The 17,737-nt window shown below is 39.8% G+C and overlaps 1 protein-coding gene and 1 non-coding gene across 4 annotated transcripts in view; one reads left to right on the forward strand and one right to left on the reverse strand.

Moving 5' to 3' along the window:
- Positions 1-17,737, forward strand: part of creb5b (cAMP responsive element binding protein 5b) — a 63,447-nt gene that overhangs the window by 1,384 nt on the left and 44,326 nt on the right. For 2 of the 3 annotated variants that reach the window (XR_015087751.1, XM_086037240.1), the window contains exons 1-3: positions 6,257-6,383; positions 15,470-15,540; positions 15,787-15,880. Coding sequence is in view for 1 of the 3 variants with exons in the window: in XM_086037240.1 (XP_085893366.1) it covers positions 15,487-15,540; positions 15,787-15,880 (148 nt within the window). In the remaining 2 variants the exon portion in view is untranslated. Of the gene's footprint in view, positions 1-1,495; positions 1,580-6,256; positions 6,384-15,469; positions 15,541-15,786; positions 15,881-17,737 lie in introns of those variants that run through there. The other variant, XR_015087752.1, reaches the window with a different exon arrangement.
- On the reverse strand, positions 11,766-11,838 carry trnak-uuu (transfer RNA lysine (anticodon UUU)). The gene has a single exon. It is a non-coding gene; the product is annotated as a tRNA-Lys (tRNA).

The raw sequence follows: 17,737 nt of genomic DNA on the forward strand, positions 1-17,737 counted from the left end.
ACTGTGAAAAGACATATACATATCACACAATTACTGACATTATAAATGGAGTGGTTGTTGGTGAATTGGTACACTTGCCTACTTTGGTGCAAGCTGCGTAGGTTCACTTTCTACTCAGTGAATGGTCTTCTGTCTCTGTACTTTGAGATTGACTGGCGACCAGTCCAGGGTGTTGTCCGCCTTTTGGCCGAAGTCAACTGGGATAGGCTTCAGCTTTCCACGACCCTGAACAGAAAGAGGATGGATGAAAAATAGACTACAACTTAAAAAGACTACATACATTTAATCAATTAATTATTTTACATACACACTGTAACTTTTTTTAATGTGCGAACTGGTTTAGATTTTTATTTTGAAAATCAAATATAATCTGTCACTCAAATTTGTTGACACCTCAGTTATGTGACGAGGCAGTGTAAGACTGTGTTACTGCCACAGTGGGGCAGTGTTGGTTAAGAGTAATACATTCTTGTATGGAACTGATGGCAAAACATAACATTTAGCTGCAATTTCGTTTTATTTATTTATTTTTTTACAAACACATTATGCAATAGGTGGTGTGTTTCGTCATCTTTTGGGACCATTCCTGAGCGATGACAAAAGATCTGTCTCCATTTATTTTTGAATACATTGTGTACATAGAGGACAGCACTTGTGATTAGCACATCTGCCTCAGAGTTCTGAAATCGCCCAAATAGACCCCCCTCCCATCCCTACGCACACACATGCATACACACATTGCCTAAACACCCGGGCTCCAGCTCACCCGCGACCCTAATGAGGACAAGCACAATAAAATATGGGTGGGATGGGCACATATAGTGAGGAGAAATGCTGCAACTCATCATTGTTTTTCAGTTTTGATCATAAACGTGGATGAGCTAATGGACTTATTTGTTTTTGCTAGCAATCAAAATTTACAGAACTGTTTATTTAAACAGTGTGGGGGACACATTTTATTTTATAGTTGGTATCAAGAAATAATTTGCTCTGTTGTATTTTGACATGAGCTTCAATTAGTGGTGGTGATCAGGGAATAACTCAATGTAACATAGTGTCACAAGTCAGATGAAAACAATAGTCTGCATGACTGCCATTTTGTCGCAATCACATAATTGCATCTATTGATAAATCGCATACAGTATATCATAATATTGGTTTGGACACGAAGAGGAAAAATATTGGCTTATATAAAATGAATATTCTCATGAATAGAATTTTTAATTGATCAGAGTCACATTCAAGCAATTTAACCGTACAAACGTGTTAATCACAAGAAAGAAATATAAACACTTCATGAAGGTGGCTATTAAGGAGCTTGTAAATATACACTTGACAAAAAAGGTTTATATACTTGTTCTATTACGACATACTTCTCATGTTGCAACTTTAGACTAGAACATGACATCTATTTTTGCCATAATGTCACAAATATACTTTCCTAACCTCACAACGTTTTTCCCCCCTCGCAATTTTACATTTATTTTCTTTACAGTGTGGTCCTGTACTCCTTCATTCGTCAGAACACAAACAGCAGCCTGATTCAGATGTCAACAGAGCCCTCACCCTTGGTTCCATGGTAAGCACACAGACCATTATCCTACGCCCTAAATCCACAGAAGCATCAGACAGGCAGTCCCATTCTCTAGCCACCTAATGTAAATGTTACAAGATGGAGTGTTTGAGAGCTGGAATGTCACCGAGGTTATCTATTGGAGCCTCCCAGTCCATACATTTTGTTGAATTAGGTTCAGCAGTTGTGCTTGTATAGGCTCAACTGTTAATCTGTTAGTGGCCGTTTTACAGGGGACACAAAAATGACACAAAAGTCTTTGTTACACATGGCACAGGCTACTATTGTGTTTCACCAATGTGCAGTATGTCATATTAGTCTTAGTGTAGTGAAATACTGAAAGTGTTGCACATACAGTGGAACCTTCTAAACTTAACACAATCCGATCCATGACGCTGGTTGACTTCCAAGTTGTTCTAATTTTAAAACAATTTCCCCCTTGGGAAATAATAATGTTGTTATTGTGACTTTTAGCACCACAGCAACTTAATCGGATGATTTGTTTGGCACAGTTTGTACGCCTGATGGGAATTGTTTGGCTGGGGATTCAACCCACATAGTTCACATGAAAGGCAGCCGCATGCACCTTTATTAACCGTGCAGGCAATGTTTTAAGTATAACATTCCTCGGTATTACATTATAAAGAGAAGTTAACAACTCGAAAATAAGACTAAAATAAAGTAAAATTACTCAACCTTTGAAGATGCTTGACAGACATGTAATGGAGATTTGTGGTTGTTTTGTAGGGATAGTGCAGCATTGTTTGTTGAAAAATAGCTGTGTACATTTGGTACCTGGGGCTTCATCTGTTTTCTGAAGCTGAGCCATTATTTCATCATTTTCAGTCACCAGCAAGTGGCAAAATGGCCGCCCCCTGAGATGGACAAAAACAGGTGGATTTTACTGCTTAACTCATATTCCACAAACACAATATTATGGTAATCAGAATGCCGTGTTTAGACCAGTGGGACAGCATAGAACATACTATTGTAAAGAAAAAAATGGGGTGGGCTTCCTCTTTAAGCAAGAAACGAAATGCAAAAAGGCCAAAGAAAAAGCAAAACACATGGATTTAATTATTTACAGTAGATTTAGGTAATGTAATACACAGAGGTGGGCATTTTATTAAAATTTGCGAGTGTGCAGCCTGGGTACCCTTCAACCATCCGTCTATCCGTCTATTTGTCAAGACGGACCAAATAGTAATCGCCTATCGGTCAGTCCGTCTATTATTTGAAACGCGCTTCCGTCTACCGTCTTACCCTCCACCGCAAAGAGCAACTTTTGATCTTTGAATGCCACTATAGATCATTCACCTTTTGCCATCAATGCAACACTTTCAATGCCTTCCAAGGTGAACTTCCACATAAGTGTTGCACAAAGGCATAATAATAAAAGGTTTAGTATAATATAGATCAAATCGGCTTTAGTGTGGGTCACTGACCCAAACTGCATCTGCGCTTTGCAGCCTTAATAGCCTGCTTCTCTCAGAACATAATATTTGGACGGTTGGGTAATATATTGGCAATAAAGAGACAAAAGGATGTCATAAACGTTGATTAAGGCTCTGGTTAAAAGACACAGGCGGAGGAGCTCTGAGTTATGAGTGCTTTTCAGACTGCGTTATTGTTTCGGTGACAGTGCTCTTAGCGGAGTGGTCGCAGGCAAGTGGTAAACATCGCTCAACGTGTGAGGAGTCATTAATCCCAGGAGCCGGGCTGTGGCTTCACTAGCAGTGTCTGTGGCCCCCAGAAATCACAGCCAGTTGGCACCAGCAGGTCAAACAGAGTGGCTAAATAAATGGCTTGTTCTCAGAAGTCCTTTAAATCTCTTCTTATGAGCTGAAAAAGGCGCACATTAAAACAGTGTAGTGGGACAACTGTAGTTGGTGTGAATGGAAAGCAGTGATGGAAAATATCCGCAAGATTATTTGTTGTCATATTTTGTAACACATGTATGCAACTACTAGAATGGGGCAATCACCGTGTCCAAAATGAGCGTAACATTAGTTGTTATGCATGGGCGTGATAAATGATTACGAATTAAATTGATAGTGTGGAATTGATTGTTAGTGATTGTTTAGGAAAGTGATGCGCCGTTGATGTAGTCACAACTAATTTTGCGATCGAAAGATGACACCAGCTGTGGGAAGTTGTGCTGTAGCCATCTTGATGATGGCAATTCTTACTCAATACAATACTTGCATTAAAACAGGAGTTCAGAGCATTCCGACAGAGACTCTCCCATCTCATTAAAAATATGTTAAAAACAGTAATCAAGTAATTTGATCATTAATTTTCCTCATCGTCAAATTAAATGTAGTCAAATGATAAACAATTAAGTAGGGCTGCTACTAAGAATTATTATTAATAATGAATCAATCTGTCGATTATTTTGTAAATTACTCAAGGAGTCAGATAAAAAAACACGTTTTAATTTCCATTTGTTTTTTTTTTTTCAAAAATGTCATTATTTCAAAGTGACAGTTTCGAAAGTGCATAAACAAAAATTGATTATGATTCAATATTGGTTTGGTCAATAACAAGTAAGAAAATAGGGACAAATGTTGATTATTGTTTTCCAATTTAAAAGCAGATGTTTGCAAATATCTTATTTTGATTACGAACCAAGAGAATAAGTCTCCTTTAATGCAGGACGACAGTTAGCGTTTCCGTCGACAAACCTCCCTCACTTGTGATCAAAATCAGCAAAGGCCTGATTTTGGGATATCTCTATTGCAATGTAGCTACCAGCCAAGCTAACAGTTTAGCTTCTTCTATTTCTTCTTCCACTACTCCTCCTTCTTCTTTCATTTTTGGTTTATGTGTGTGGTGTGCTGTGTTGGTCATTTCGAGTAGACCACACAATATAAGAGCAGTAAGCACACACGGCTATTTTTCCCTTATTCAAAACAAATCCGTTAAGATGTCAAAATGGGTATGTGTGTACCTAGTCTTCATTTTCACCTTTGGGAAAACTTAATTTGTCCCATATTTTTTCCATCAACTTATGGAATCTACACATGAACAATCTGAGCCACAAGGAGGAGGACTCCAGGAAAGGAAAGAAACACAGCGATTTGGGGATTGGTGCCTAATCAAGAGCATCTCGACAATGATTGAAAGTGGACTGGCATTTCGCCAGCAGCCGTACCAATTTCCATATTTTGGATCAGAGCTGATGTCTTGTGAGATTTGCTGAACTCTTGCGAGACACATGCTGAATAAGTATTGTAAAAAGCCACATAAAGCCAATGAAAAAGCAAAACACACGCCCAGAACGAATCCTTTAAAGCATGATGCGATCTTGTGAGATTTGCTAAAGTCTCTGCTTAGGTCATACCCAATAGCGGTTCAGACTTTACACTGTTCAGGTCCACCACTTTTGCTTTTGTACCCTTGAGACTTGGCTTCAACAGATTGGGAGCAAACGTGTAGCTTTTTGGCAGTGGTACAAACTGTTGGAGCCCAATAATTAGCCCTATTGGGTGCATTAGCGTAGATTGTACCTTGAGACACATAAATGCACTCCTATTACTGGCCATAAAAACTTTTGGATGAGTCGTAGTTTAATCCATAAAGACTTTCCGCAACACTTAAGGACAGCAGGGGGTTGCAGGTATGAGACTGCTGCGGACCAAAATATGGAAGTGGAGCAACAGCGCATTCAATGAGACTTCCACTTTGCCATGACTCCTGCAGGCAGCATTATTCTGCTTTATACAACACTTGCATTAAAACAGGAGTTCAGAACACTTAACAAATCAATCCCCCATTACATTACATTAATTGATTCATTATTATTTTACCAGTAGTTAAATAATCCCCATTCATCTATTCATTTTCTATAGAACTTGTCCTCATTAGAGATCTCAGCCGACTTTGAACAAGAGGTACCGTACACCCCGGACAGGTCAGCAACCAAGAGCAGGGCACATATAGATTGAAACCTACCGACAATTTAGAGTGTGGAATGATCCTGACATATGTGTTCATGGTACGTCGGAAGAAGCTGGACCACCTGAAGAAAGCCCAAACAAGCAAAAAAAGACCATGTGGACATGAAAACTCTACACAGGAAGAGGTCAAAACTTGAACCCAAAACCTCAAAACTGTGTGCTTACCACGTGTTCACTGTGCTGTTCATATTTATTTAATTTTTGACCTGGCAGTTTTACAAGTGTGATAACCTGTTAACTCATTTCTTGGGAACTCTAACTCATCAATATATAGGTATTATTTATTTTCAACCCTTGTTTTCTCAAAATTTTGACCCAACGCACTACGTCAAATCTTCAACCCACGGTGCTGGGTATAAATGACCTAGCATTAGCTTGGTCTCTTTTGGACGCAGTGCTGGGTTAGCTGTTTCACCCAATTAGGGTTTCTTTTGATCGAGCAGTTTTAAGAGTGTATACTTAAGGTGGGATGACCGCTTTAATTTGATAGCCAATGTCGTTTTTACTCATTGTAGTTGATATAATGGATATTCAGTCCAGTTCCAGTACCATAATTTATAGTCTACTTAATTGGCCGCCTCGGCCGGAGCTTCAGCTTTGCAGTTTGCACCACACCCACCCCAGCCCAGTACAGTCCACCGCCCGGTCCATCCTCTTGGTGTGTGCACTTGCAAACTCCGCCCAGCTCGCGCCGCCTCCAAGCGGACCGCAATGATTTAGAACTTCAGGAATCCCACGTGACGTCACCCCGGGGTGACGTTATGCTTCTCTAAATAGATCGTATTGTAATCTTTTCTCAGTCCAACGTGGTTTCTTCTGAGAGGCTGCTTCGCGTTTTCTACACTTGTTTGGTAAGTTGAAAAGCCTCGCAGGAGGACGCCGCATGTGTCCTTGCAGCTTTGCCGGACGCCTTTTTTTTTTTTTTTACGCCATCCTCGCTACTTTTGAATGCAACAGCTTGCCTTGTCGTTCAAGTGACACGCTTGTTTGTTATTTCTTGTTACTTGTGATTAAAGTGTCACGATGCTCTCGCTGTTTTGGCCGCAGTGACATGTCACTTGGGTGTTGACCGTTAAGTTTGAAGTCCACAGAATTTATCGCATGCTCGATTAAATATCTTAGTACAGATAATTGCACAACGTGTTTATTGTTATATTGAATCCACGGGTTATATTCGTTCGGATAGTTTTCTCTTCATTGTCATGCTTGTCCCATCTCGGGATAGGCAGCTGGAGCCGGTGTGCGGTGCGCGCGCTGCAGGCAGTCCACCACATATCCTCTATTCTTAATCTTTTCCTCTCACAACCACTTCAAGAAAAGCAGTCACGCTCGTTGTTGCAATACGTTCATCCACATCGTCATTGCGTCATTTCGCAGCTAAGTCGATATTCGGTGTCGTCAAGGCGTACTTTGCGCGAGCTTGCTGGCGGCTTTTAAAAACACACACGACTGTATACGCTCCAATCATTTGATTACTCCCCACTGTCATTATGTTTATGTGACACGCTATCAATAACCACTTGTGTCCAGTGCATGCTGCTGTGAGTGTTGATAAATGATTATGTAGGCTTTCACCATTATCCAGGGTGTCCCCTTGAATTATTTATAGTAATCAAACGCCTCATATAAAAGCTTTAAGCTTGATGATGCTGTTATTTATTCAGCAGTCCTTACATTTGGGGCATGGATGACATTGCATATATGCATCTCCTATAAAATCAGGTCACAGTTAAAGAGAGGCTGTGGCTGACTGTTACACTTAACTGCGTTTATTAAAGGACATAACATCAATTCTTTTCATAAGACTAATGTTCTTTTATTGTCATGGCTAAAGTCGACCTGAAATGTGTCCTCTGTTTTTAATCCATCACTGTAAACACAGCATCAGTGGCAACACAGATGAGTTTTCTTTTATTCTATTTCATTTTTTCCAAAGGCGTATGCGTTGTTCAAGTGTGTCCTCATCGTGGCAGGGAATTGAACCGGTGACACTTCACTTCCAGCATTATAAACAGCATTATATTCTTTTTATTGTGTTATGTTCCGTAGGTTAATGTCGTACATTATGTATTATGTCATTTGGAAGTACATAGTAATATTAGATAATTACTGCTTCTGGGTTATAATGAATTGCACTGCTTCTGCATTACTTTTGAGGTACCTTCACCCTAAAAAAAAACACAGAAATATGAAATAAAATATGAATGCACTGATTGACATATACAAGACAACAATGCCAAAACAACAAAAGATAAATTCCAATTATCTTAGAAGGCTTACTTTTTATAGAACTTTTTTTGCTTTTCCGCACAATGTTATAGAATTTAGGATTAAATTATAGAGTTTAGGATTAAAAAAGTCACTTTCTTTTCAAAATAAGGTCCTAAAATGAATTGCAATTACATTAAATAATCATAATAATAATCCTTGTATCATTTATTTACAGGGCACTACGTGTTACTGTAAAAGTAAACTATGTAGCGTACAGTATGTGTAAACAATCTTAAAGGGTAATTCTTTCTGCTTTGTATAATGATTGACATGTGAACACACTGAGTGTAAATGATGGTCAATCAAAGGGCTGCATGAAATGAATGCATGCACATAGGAAAATGACAGAGTGACTGACAAGATGGTACAGTCAGTCTGTGCAGAAAGGCGGAACTTAAAACACAAGTTCCAAATGTTTTTCAAATCCTGGACAGATAAGACCATTTCTGATCAACGCAAGGCGTAATACATTGTAACACGTGTTACTAATAGTGTAACATACATATTGTAGCCTCTTTAGGATAAAGTAATGCCTTACTTCCTGTGCAAAAAGTAATACTGTATATCATTGTCATTTTTCTTTGTAACATGTTCCACCCAGTGCTCTTCAGCACTTTAAGTAGAATTGGTTCTAAATGCGGGTGCATGTGCACGTCTTGTTCAAGGGTAACTTTGGTGAGGGGGGATCAAACCGGAGACCCTTGACTTCCATCTTTCTGAACCGCTTTCTTACCACTGTTTCCAGAATCGAAAATGTTACTTATGTAGATAACTACGCTTATGTGCTTAATGCGGACCTAATTCTTACCATATTTCGAATCAGCTTGTCGATTATCCAGCTGCACATGAAATATGACCTGCGTTTCCATTCCATTTCTTTCGTGATGGTTGTTACATATGTTCAAAGTGAAACCATCTTCTCCTAATTGTGGCCTAAATTATGAAATCAGTTGCGGTTCGGTCAACAGTTCTGCTCAGTTAGTTGCCTTTACCGGTGTCTATTGTATATAGTGTTTTATGTTAATTTATTGATTCCTCTTGTTGTATTATGGCCTTTTATTGTATTGTATGTTAAGTGCTTTGATACAGCTCTAGCTGTTATGAAATGCGCTGTATAAATAAAATTGTATTGTATTGTATTGTATCTACTTAGCCAAATCACATATTTTACATTGGAAAAATCCCTTGGCACACAATCAAACAAAAAAATGTCTCAACAAGTGCATACACAGGTTAATTATGTACCTTCTGACATCAAGTGGAAGAGCATTTAATTGGTCTGCCTGTCGCTATACGTTGCTGGCTTGGATAGATGAACAAAGAGACATTATTTTTCATAAATATGGCTGGATGGATGAATAATTTTGAGACCAGTTCAGTGAAATTGGATAACTTCCCGCGGCACATCTGATAATCTGTCATGGTACTGTGGTTTGGAAGCACTACTTTAAAATGTCATGAGCCTGAACGTTAGTCGTGTCCGAAAAGGCTATTGTAATAGCAGTTAGTGTTAGTTTACATGTAGAGGAAGACAGCGGCAACTATTGAGGTGTACGCTTACTTAGCATTTTTGTTTCATGTTCAGTCAAAGAGCTTGAGGTTGTGCACAGATATTGTCTATGCGGTCCATGTTCCCCGCCTGAGGGATTGTCGTGATCCCACCTTGAACCTGCGCTGTCAAAGGCCTGGGCTGTGGGGAGCTGCAGGTTTGAATTGCTGTGCATGTTTTCGCTTGCTTTAACCCCGTACGCCTTTTGCACCCCAGCCACTCATTCCCTTGATGTGCTGTTGAAATTCAAATATGCACTCAGCCTGGAGAATTCATTCTCTTACTTTTTCTTGAAATTGAACTCCACGCCCTTAATTCTTCCCCTGCGCACACATCAGGTTATAGTTAATGTAAAGCGTAACCAAATTTCCTTCGCTAAACTCAAACATCTACATCAAATTAGAGCCCATTGGCCTTTCCGAGGAAAGGACATTTAGCACTGATTATGAGACGTGTGAAAGTGATTGGGTCATTTACAGAATTAATGATTACACCTTTTTCACCTCATATGGTTTGAATTTCTTGGCAAATGTGCTTCAGGGCTTATTTGAAATGCAGAAAGACGTATTCTTCACCTGGGGCCGTATATATTTTTCTTGTTGATTATTTCGTCAGCTGCTGTAGCAACATGAAGCATGCTCAAGAAGGATGCAGAAACAGAACAAGTGACAATGGAAAGGCGTATGAAACTCGCCATTTTTTGTCCAGTTTGGCTTCATATTTTGTTTGTTGTGTCAAAGGGGACCAGCTGAGTTTTCGGGGGCCCACAGCGACCTGGTGACAGCAAGCCAGAGCAGGTCCTCGTTGGTCCCTGACAGAGAGACCCTGTCCAGACCCTGTTCTGCAGGCTTGCTCATGAAGCACGGCTTGTTGGGAAAACAGCGCTGCTTAGCATAACACAATATTTGAGTGTTTTGACTGCGCTTGAGGAAATACGTCTGTAGCCATGAAAACGACACATTTAAGTAGTTTACATCTGGTGCCCAGTTGAACTTGCCCAAAGGTAAAATAATCATAAATGTGTTGTGTGGAATAAATGACAAATATTGGGTGAAATAAGGAGGAATTAATCAGGGTAAATCGTCAGTCTTTTATAGCCCCCGATATGTTTCAATAGCCTCTTGTATTACGAGATGCAGCAAAATTGCCACATCGGACCTGTAACAGAAGACACAGCATTTGACAGCTTTTGGCTTTCGCAACTGCCTGCATTTTTAGATAGGGACACTTCATCCCTCCCTCAGATAATTAGGTGCATAATATTATTAGATTAGACATTACCGCCTGCATCTGCTGTAGGGTTGCAGGGTGCATCGGTACTTCAAAAGTACAGTGACCTTGATGTACTGCTATTAGAGTGGCTGTGTGCAGTTCAACAGATAGCAAAGAACCATCCAAATAAGAGACAAAAACATGCTTGCTTCAAGCTGATTTTTTTTGTCACTCCCAGGTAAAGCAAATAATTCAACAATGAAAGTCTGCTAGCTTAATGCGAAATGGCGTAGCGGGGCTAACGACAAATAGCATGGATGTTACGGTAATTGTCAACTTTCAGAAAAGACAAATGAAGCAACCCCGAGTGAGATATACTTATCTTCTGCAATAGATAAAAATACAATGAATTTGAAGGTTTATAAATTGCCATTTATGATTCTGCTGCTTTTACTGATTATCAGTATTTAGGTACGTTTTGCAGGTATCATATCAAAACCTGAATTTTGGCATCATGACAGAGCAATACTTGTTGACAACAAGGCAGGAAAAGTCAGCGTCAACTCTTGTTCTGGCGGTCTTTGCATTATAATTAATGATAATTATAACTTATGTGGCAGGGTAACGCAGCCTTTCCCAAACATAGTGCTGGACCCAAAACAGGTCAAAGATTCTCAGGGTAAAATGTTTAAAATGGTTATTGATCAAGAAACAGACACACAATTGCTTAGTCAAAGACTTTTTCAGTCACGTGTCCTTGACATGTTGATAAGACAACTCTGCAGATGATACATTTTTCCAAGTTTGCATCATGGGAAGGAACCACATTTCTGATTTGTTTTTTGAGCTACAAAAACGGGTAAATAAATAGTCAAGTATTCAGTGTGGTAATTCATAAATAATTGCATTGTGGGTAATACTTGCTGCTTTGTGTAATGATTGACACACACTGAGTGTCAATGTGAGCAATGATGTGGTGCCGATATTATGATGCATGATTTAATGGACCAACAATTGCATGATAAGTGACTGAAAAGCCACCAATGACAATCCAGGCAGGACCTAAACAGAAACGTGAGTTACACGCAGAATTCTTGTTGACTCTCGTTTTGTAAAATCAGGTATAAGGGATGGAGGGCAATTATTATATGGAAGATTTCTCTTCTATTATGTCTGAGGCAGTCCTGTCTAGAAAATGCTATGCCTGAACAGGGACTTGAACCCTGGACCCTCAGATTAAAAGTCTGATGCTCTACCGACTGAGCGATCCAAGCTCTAAGTAGAGGAGGGGCTGTTAAAGAATCTATTCTCACTGCTGCACTTCATCTTCCAAATGTCCTTGGCTTACATGTAGCGCTCATTTCGTCAACAAGGTTGAGTGTTAGATGGGTTAATCAAACGGACTTTGCAACCGAGACAGGTAGTCAACCCCTGCTTGGAGTTTTGTAACGTTGAGTCAAGGTTGTATTTTCCTAAATGCACTCGGGCTTCAGAGCCTTTAAACCGCCACATATTCGGCCTTGGATCGATCTTGAGAAGCCGTTAAAATGTTTTGAAGTGTTTTTTTTTTTCTCTGATGCTCAACCATGAATGCATTTTTAGATGAGTTCAGAATGTCTCTTTTGTGTTGTTGCCACGTCTACATTCCAATTACTATAAGTGAAAAGAGGGATGAACGAGTCACAGAATTTGTAGACCAATAATTCTTTTTTTTTTTTTTTTTTTTTTTAAATGGTGTACAACACATGCTTCTTTTACAAAATGCCCTGCATTTGTTTGTAGATCATTCCTCTTTTTTTTTTTTAACCATAGTAGAATATAACACGATTATGGAAGCGTGGAATGATACATGGCCATGATTTCAGTCCAGCACATTTTACATTTGTCAGCGCCTGGCAAAAAATAAATTAATTCACATTTTTACTGTCTTTATTTTTATCATCTTGAATTCCCAACAGCCGAAGGATATGGCAGGCTCAGAGTGAGTAATGTTCCCTTGAGCGAGGCATTAAACGCTCCCAATTCTTCCCCAGGTGCTTCAGTGTGTCTCTAAATTGTGTGTCTGCGCTGTTCAATAAATGCAATGCTTCAGTATAGTTGAAGCTCCAAGGTTGCGCACACTCCATACCAGAAAGCTGGTCAACCTCCAGTTTGTTTGGATTTCAAAACAATTTTCCTACAGGAAGTAATGCCAATAGAAATAATTAGTTCCAGACGCCAGTGTAAAACATAATCCATCAACTGTACGTGCCAAGTCAGATTTTAACATCTGTCATAAAAGTGTAAAAAGAAGTTAACCACTGTAAATATATAAGTCCCTGCAAAGTGTAAAATCAATATCTTCTAAATTGGACACACCACACAGAAGAGTATTGTCAGCGATCCTGTCAAGTTTGAATGATTAAAAAAAGGCCAAGTATATAAATGAGGCTTTAAAATTGTGAAAAATCAAGCTCTACTTTCCACTCCCAAATGCTGTGGGCTAGTTTGCTGAATACACTGAAACCACTTCCCGCTCAGTTGTCAACTCTCACTCAAACACCATTTCTACAACCTGTGAAACTGGATGCTACTTTGTCTAGAATCTTTCTTGTGCTTACACATAACTTCATGTTTGAACCACAAAGATATATCAGCTTAAAGAGGAAGTCAACCCAAACATATTTTTTTCAAGAATATGTACTATGCAAGCCCACTAGTTGAAACAAGGCATTCTGATAAATATTGCATTTGTGGAATAAGAGTTAAGCAGCACATTTTTAGCCATCTCTTGGGGCGGCCATTTTGTCACGTGTCGACTAAAAATGATAACTGCTCAGGGCTCAGGTAACGACCAATTACGGCTGATATGTTTTTTGAAGCTGAGCCGTGATTGGTCATTACCTGAATCCTGAGTAGTTGTGATGTCATTTTCAGTCGACAGAAATGACAAAATGGCCGCCCCCAGAGAGGGCTAAAAACGGGTGGATTTTGCTGCAGGTGGATTAACTCTTATTCCACAAACGCAATATTAATCAGGATGCCGTGTTTCAACTAGTGAGCCTGCTGGGAACATATTAATGAAAAAATTATGTTTGGGTGGATTTCGACTTTAAGGCCTCCAGTAGCTGAAATATACCACACTGCGACAACGGGGCACTGTCATGTGGCCACGCTAGCACGAAAACCCTGTTTTGACACTGGTTGTCACGTCAGACTTTTTTTTTTGTATCCCCTCACTCTTTTGCCTTCTCTCACAACATGTGCACACTCAGTACTGACAATGAAGCGCTCACAAGCAACCAGGCCAGCCCCAAGCCTCGTTCCACTCACTGGCTTTCAGGACAGATTTTTTTGTTCATTTTTTGATTGTTTTTCACCCCATTGCTCTTCTGCCTTTCCCTCTGCTGACAACGGGGCGCTCTAATACGGCCAAGCCAGCCCGAATGCAGACAAAGGTGCTCAAATTCTTATATAGTGGGGGAGGCGCGGCTTATGCCAGAGCCCATGTGTGCCAATGGGCCCCTATAATTGCCATACCCAAAAAAACACCTTTTTTTTACGCTGTGGGCTCTGTTTTTGTAGACAGAGCATCTTGATTTCATGTAGGTGTATGCGTTTCGCCATGCTGGGCGTTCCGGCAGACCCAGGGCCTTTTCTTGCATGTGACAATTTGTTGGCTGAAAGAAGAGTCAACTTTAGACAAGCTGAAGAAAGATTTTAAAATCATAGGTGTGTGTGTGTGGGAACTTGTTCACCACACACAGATGCACGATTGGGGATGGAAGGCGATCTCAAGTGCTCACTTTACATCATTCGCAAGTAGAGATTGTCTTGCAGTTCCTTATAAACGTACTTTGCGCGTGTCGATCTTTTGCATGGACTCCAGCGAGTCAGTTTATGCTTCAGCGATTTACACCATGCGCCTCTTCTGCGCTGAATTTAAAGGAAGTACGAGGAGCTGTTTCCATGGCCAGGAAGTAAATCGGCTGTGTTAACTCCCACGATGGCGCAAACGGCCATTTCTAACCGCGTGCATCTACAAAAATACCAAAAGAAAGAAAACGCGGTTAAAGTGCTTTGTACAGGACTTTCTATATCTCCACAATTGAATTTTCCATAATGTAGTGATCATTTTTTGCACATCTCCAGCGATTATCTTTAAACAATGTATTTAGAAACAATTCTTAGAATTTACTTTACGTGGTCTTAATGGTGTAAAAAAGAATAAAACACAAATTTTGAAAAATGTCAACCTAAAATGTAAAGTAAAAAAAAACTCTCTAAAAAAACTCTCTAGCAGCTTGCTAGTTGACTACCGTCACCAGCTGACTTTAGTGTCAAGTCCATTACCTGAACTTCTGGAACAAAGCTGCATTTTATGCTTTCTCATGTTCTGCTGCTCTGCCTCATCTGACCTTTTTTCTTCTTACTGTCATAAGACCTGGCTGAGTGAATTTGACAGTGAAATGACCGCTTTATGATGAAACGTGAAGATATAATCCCCAAAACCTAAAACAAGATTCAAGTGTAACATTTGAGTGTCTTGACCAATTTGTCTCGTTTTTCTCTAATTGCAAAATTACAGAAACAATTGAGGTGAAAACTATTTTCTCCTAACTTTCAGCCAACAGATGTGGTCTGCCTCCAAATTCTGTACGAGCGTTGTTTGTCAGGTGTCCCAAGAGGAGATTTTGCTAAATCCATCGTTTTAGCCCTTGAAAACCACAAGCCATTACATTAATATAATTTAAAGTGAAACATGAGCAGACGTCGTTTATGACTGAAATTACCTCGCAGCTGCTACAGGTGCAATATAATTTAATGCCACACAATGACTGTATTTTTCCCCGTAGGATGCCGCCGTGAGATCCTGCCTCACTTACTTCCTCTGTTTATTTTCCTCTTTTGTCCTTTTTTTTTTAGTTTTATGAGAAGTTGTGATGAACTCAGACCTGGAAAGGCCGTATGTTTGCAACGCTCCTGGCTGTTCTCAGGTAAGTGTGTCGCGACAAAACAACACTACTCAGCGTGTACAAGTGTGTGTTCATGTGTGTAATTTGAAGAGGAGGACACAGAGGTCAACTGAGGAGGAGGTTATTGTCTTGCATATCTAGGAGGAACACAAGAATGGCCGTGAAAAGACCTCAGGCTCTTTTGTTTATATTTGAGCTGTATTCACCCAAAGATTTTAAATGCTTAAATGTTCGATTCATCTTTGCATTTGCACATCTGCCGTACAGCGATTCCCCACTGAAGACCATCTGATGATACATCGACACAAACATGAGATGACCCTTAAGTTTCCTTCCATAAAGAATGACAACTTGTTATCAGGTGAGTTACGGCTTGCCAGTGGCCTGTAATCTTCACGACGTGCCTTGTTTAGGGACACGTGACGCGCACGCGGCTCGCTGAAGAGATGCTAACATATGACTGAGATGATTCTGTTTATTGAATGTCTTCTCACTGGGTTGATTTGCATTTGGCCTTCATTAAGCTTGATCATCTGGTCAGCTTTTTAAGCAATCATGCTCATTTATGGGAAGGCTGTTATGAATTATATCTGTGACAGAAGGGGCCTGTCTTTGATTCCCCCACTAGCATAAGGATATGTGCAAGACAGCAACAATCAAATGTCGCAAATGATAACAATAGTGATGAAAATAAAAATACTGTGATAATAACAACAAGGCATGTCTGCCTCGTAGTCGAGGTTCCAGCCTCGCTGCGTGGAGATTGCATGTTCTTTCTGTGCTTCTGTGGGTTTGCCAGAAGCATGCAAACGTTCATGGGAATAAAGAGGAGAAAAGAAAAAGAATTGTCTTAATTTTAGACGCTGTTCAGACAACTGTGTGGGGGGAAAAAAACCTAACTTTGAACATTCGTTTTCATGACTACAGCGTTTCGGACACTGAAAATTCAAACTTTTAAAATTGTATCTCAAAGGGAAAGTTTGGAAAATGATTGGAGAATGATTTCACTATTGTTTTTACCCGTTTATTTTCTCAGGATTCCGGCGGCTCCATGAATCTAAAAACAAAAGGGACCAAAAAGTATCAAAATGTCTTCTATCAATCTTTCAAGTCTTAAAAAATGTAAACACGTGAAAAGTAGGACTTTATGATCGGAAATAGTCTCAAACCTCACATTATATTAACATTCTTTCAAAAATTGTTTACCAAATGACTCTCGTGGTAACATTGCGACTCTTAAGAGCAGATGCCAGCTGTAGCAACTTTGGACTACATGGGAACATTGTGACGTTGGTCTTAAATGTAATTTCAAATGGAATTAAAAGGTCCTCAAAGTCTTAAATTGAACTTGCCTTAAATGTAGGAACCGCAGAGCACATATAGACAAACTATCGTTCATGCTCACACTTATTATTACAATTATGATCACTGTTATTATATGGAGGACAAAGAATCGGTTGCTCATGAACTTGATTGTCTCATTTTCCTAACCTTAACTTCATCTGTCAATCTACTGTGCAAAAACGAATCCGTACTACAGTCTGTCTGCCACATGTGTCATCCCTTAGCCTGAAATCTATCAACTTCCTCCTGGACTGCACGATCAGATTTTGGTTTTCTTGCTCAGGTTACACCTGCAAGGCTTGCCTTATTTTTCATAAGAAATGCTTCAAAAGAAAGTCGCTTTACTTTCAAGCCTCTCCAAAATCACGAGCATACTCATGAACTGTGCGAAAAAGTAATTTAGTAATTTATTGCTTTCTTTATGACCAAAAATCATTTAGTCATCATAGGTCTTATCATCAACTCAATGCCAGCACTCTCGTTTTTCTTTCAAGCACTATTAGCCTAGAGAAAAAAAACAAAACAAATGTGCTGAACACACAAACTTATTTTGGGTTCATAGGTCAGCATGCAAGTCAGAGTGAAACGAGCCTTGGTCTCCTGAAAGTAGATAAACAGACTCTGAGCTATGCTTTTAGCCTTTGAAACAACCCTGATCCTAAAATCGCCCTCAACTGTCTGAAACCTGATCCGCGCGCACCCCCCACAGAGCCAAGTTGAATACCACAGCTTTCGAGTGCCCTCAACAAATGAGACCCCCGCATGGTGGGTGAGATCTGTACTTTATCAGCTGTGCCGGTGCTGTCGAGAGAAGCGTCTCTCCTGCCCCATCAAATGGAAAAGTTGTCATGATTTCCTGAAAGTAATAGCAACC

This window comes from Filicampus tigris, chromosome 8 (assembly GCF_054856515.1).
Source record: "Filicampus tigris isolate MCC_2025a chromosome 8, RoL_Ftig_1.0, whole genome shotgun sequence".
Classification (NCBI taxonomy): Eukaryota; Metazoa; Chordata; class Actinopteri; order Syngnathiformes; family Syngnathidae; genus Filicampus; species Filicampus tigris.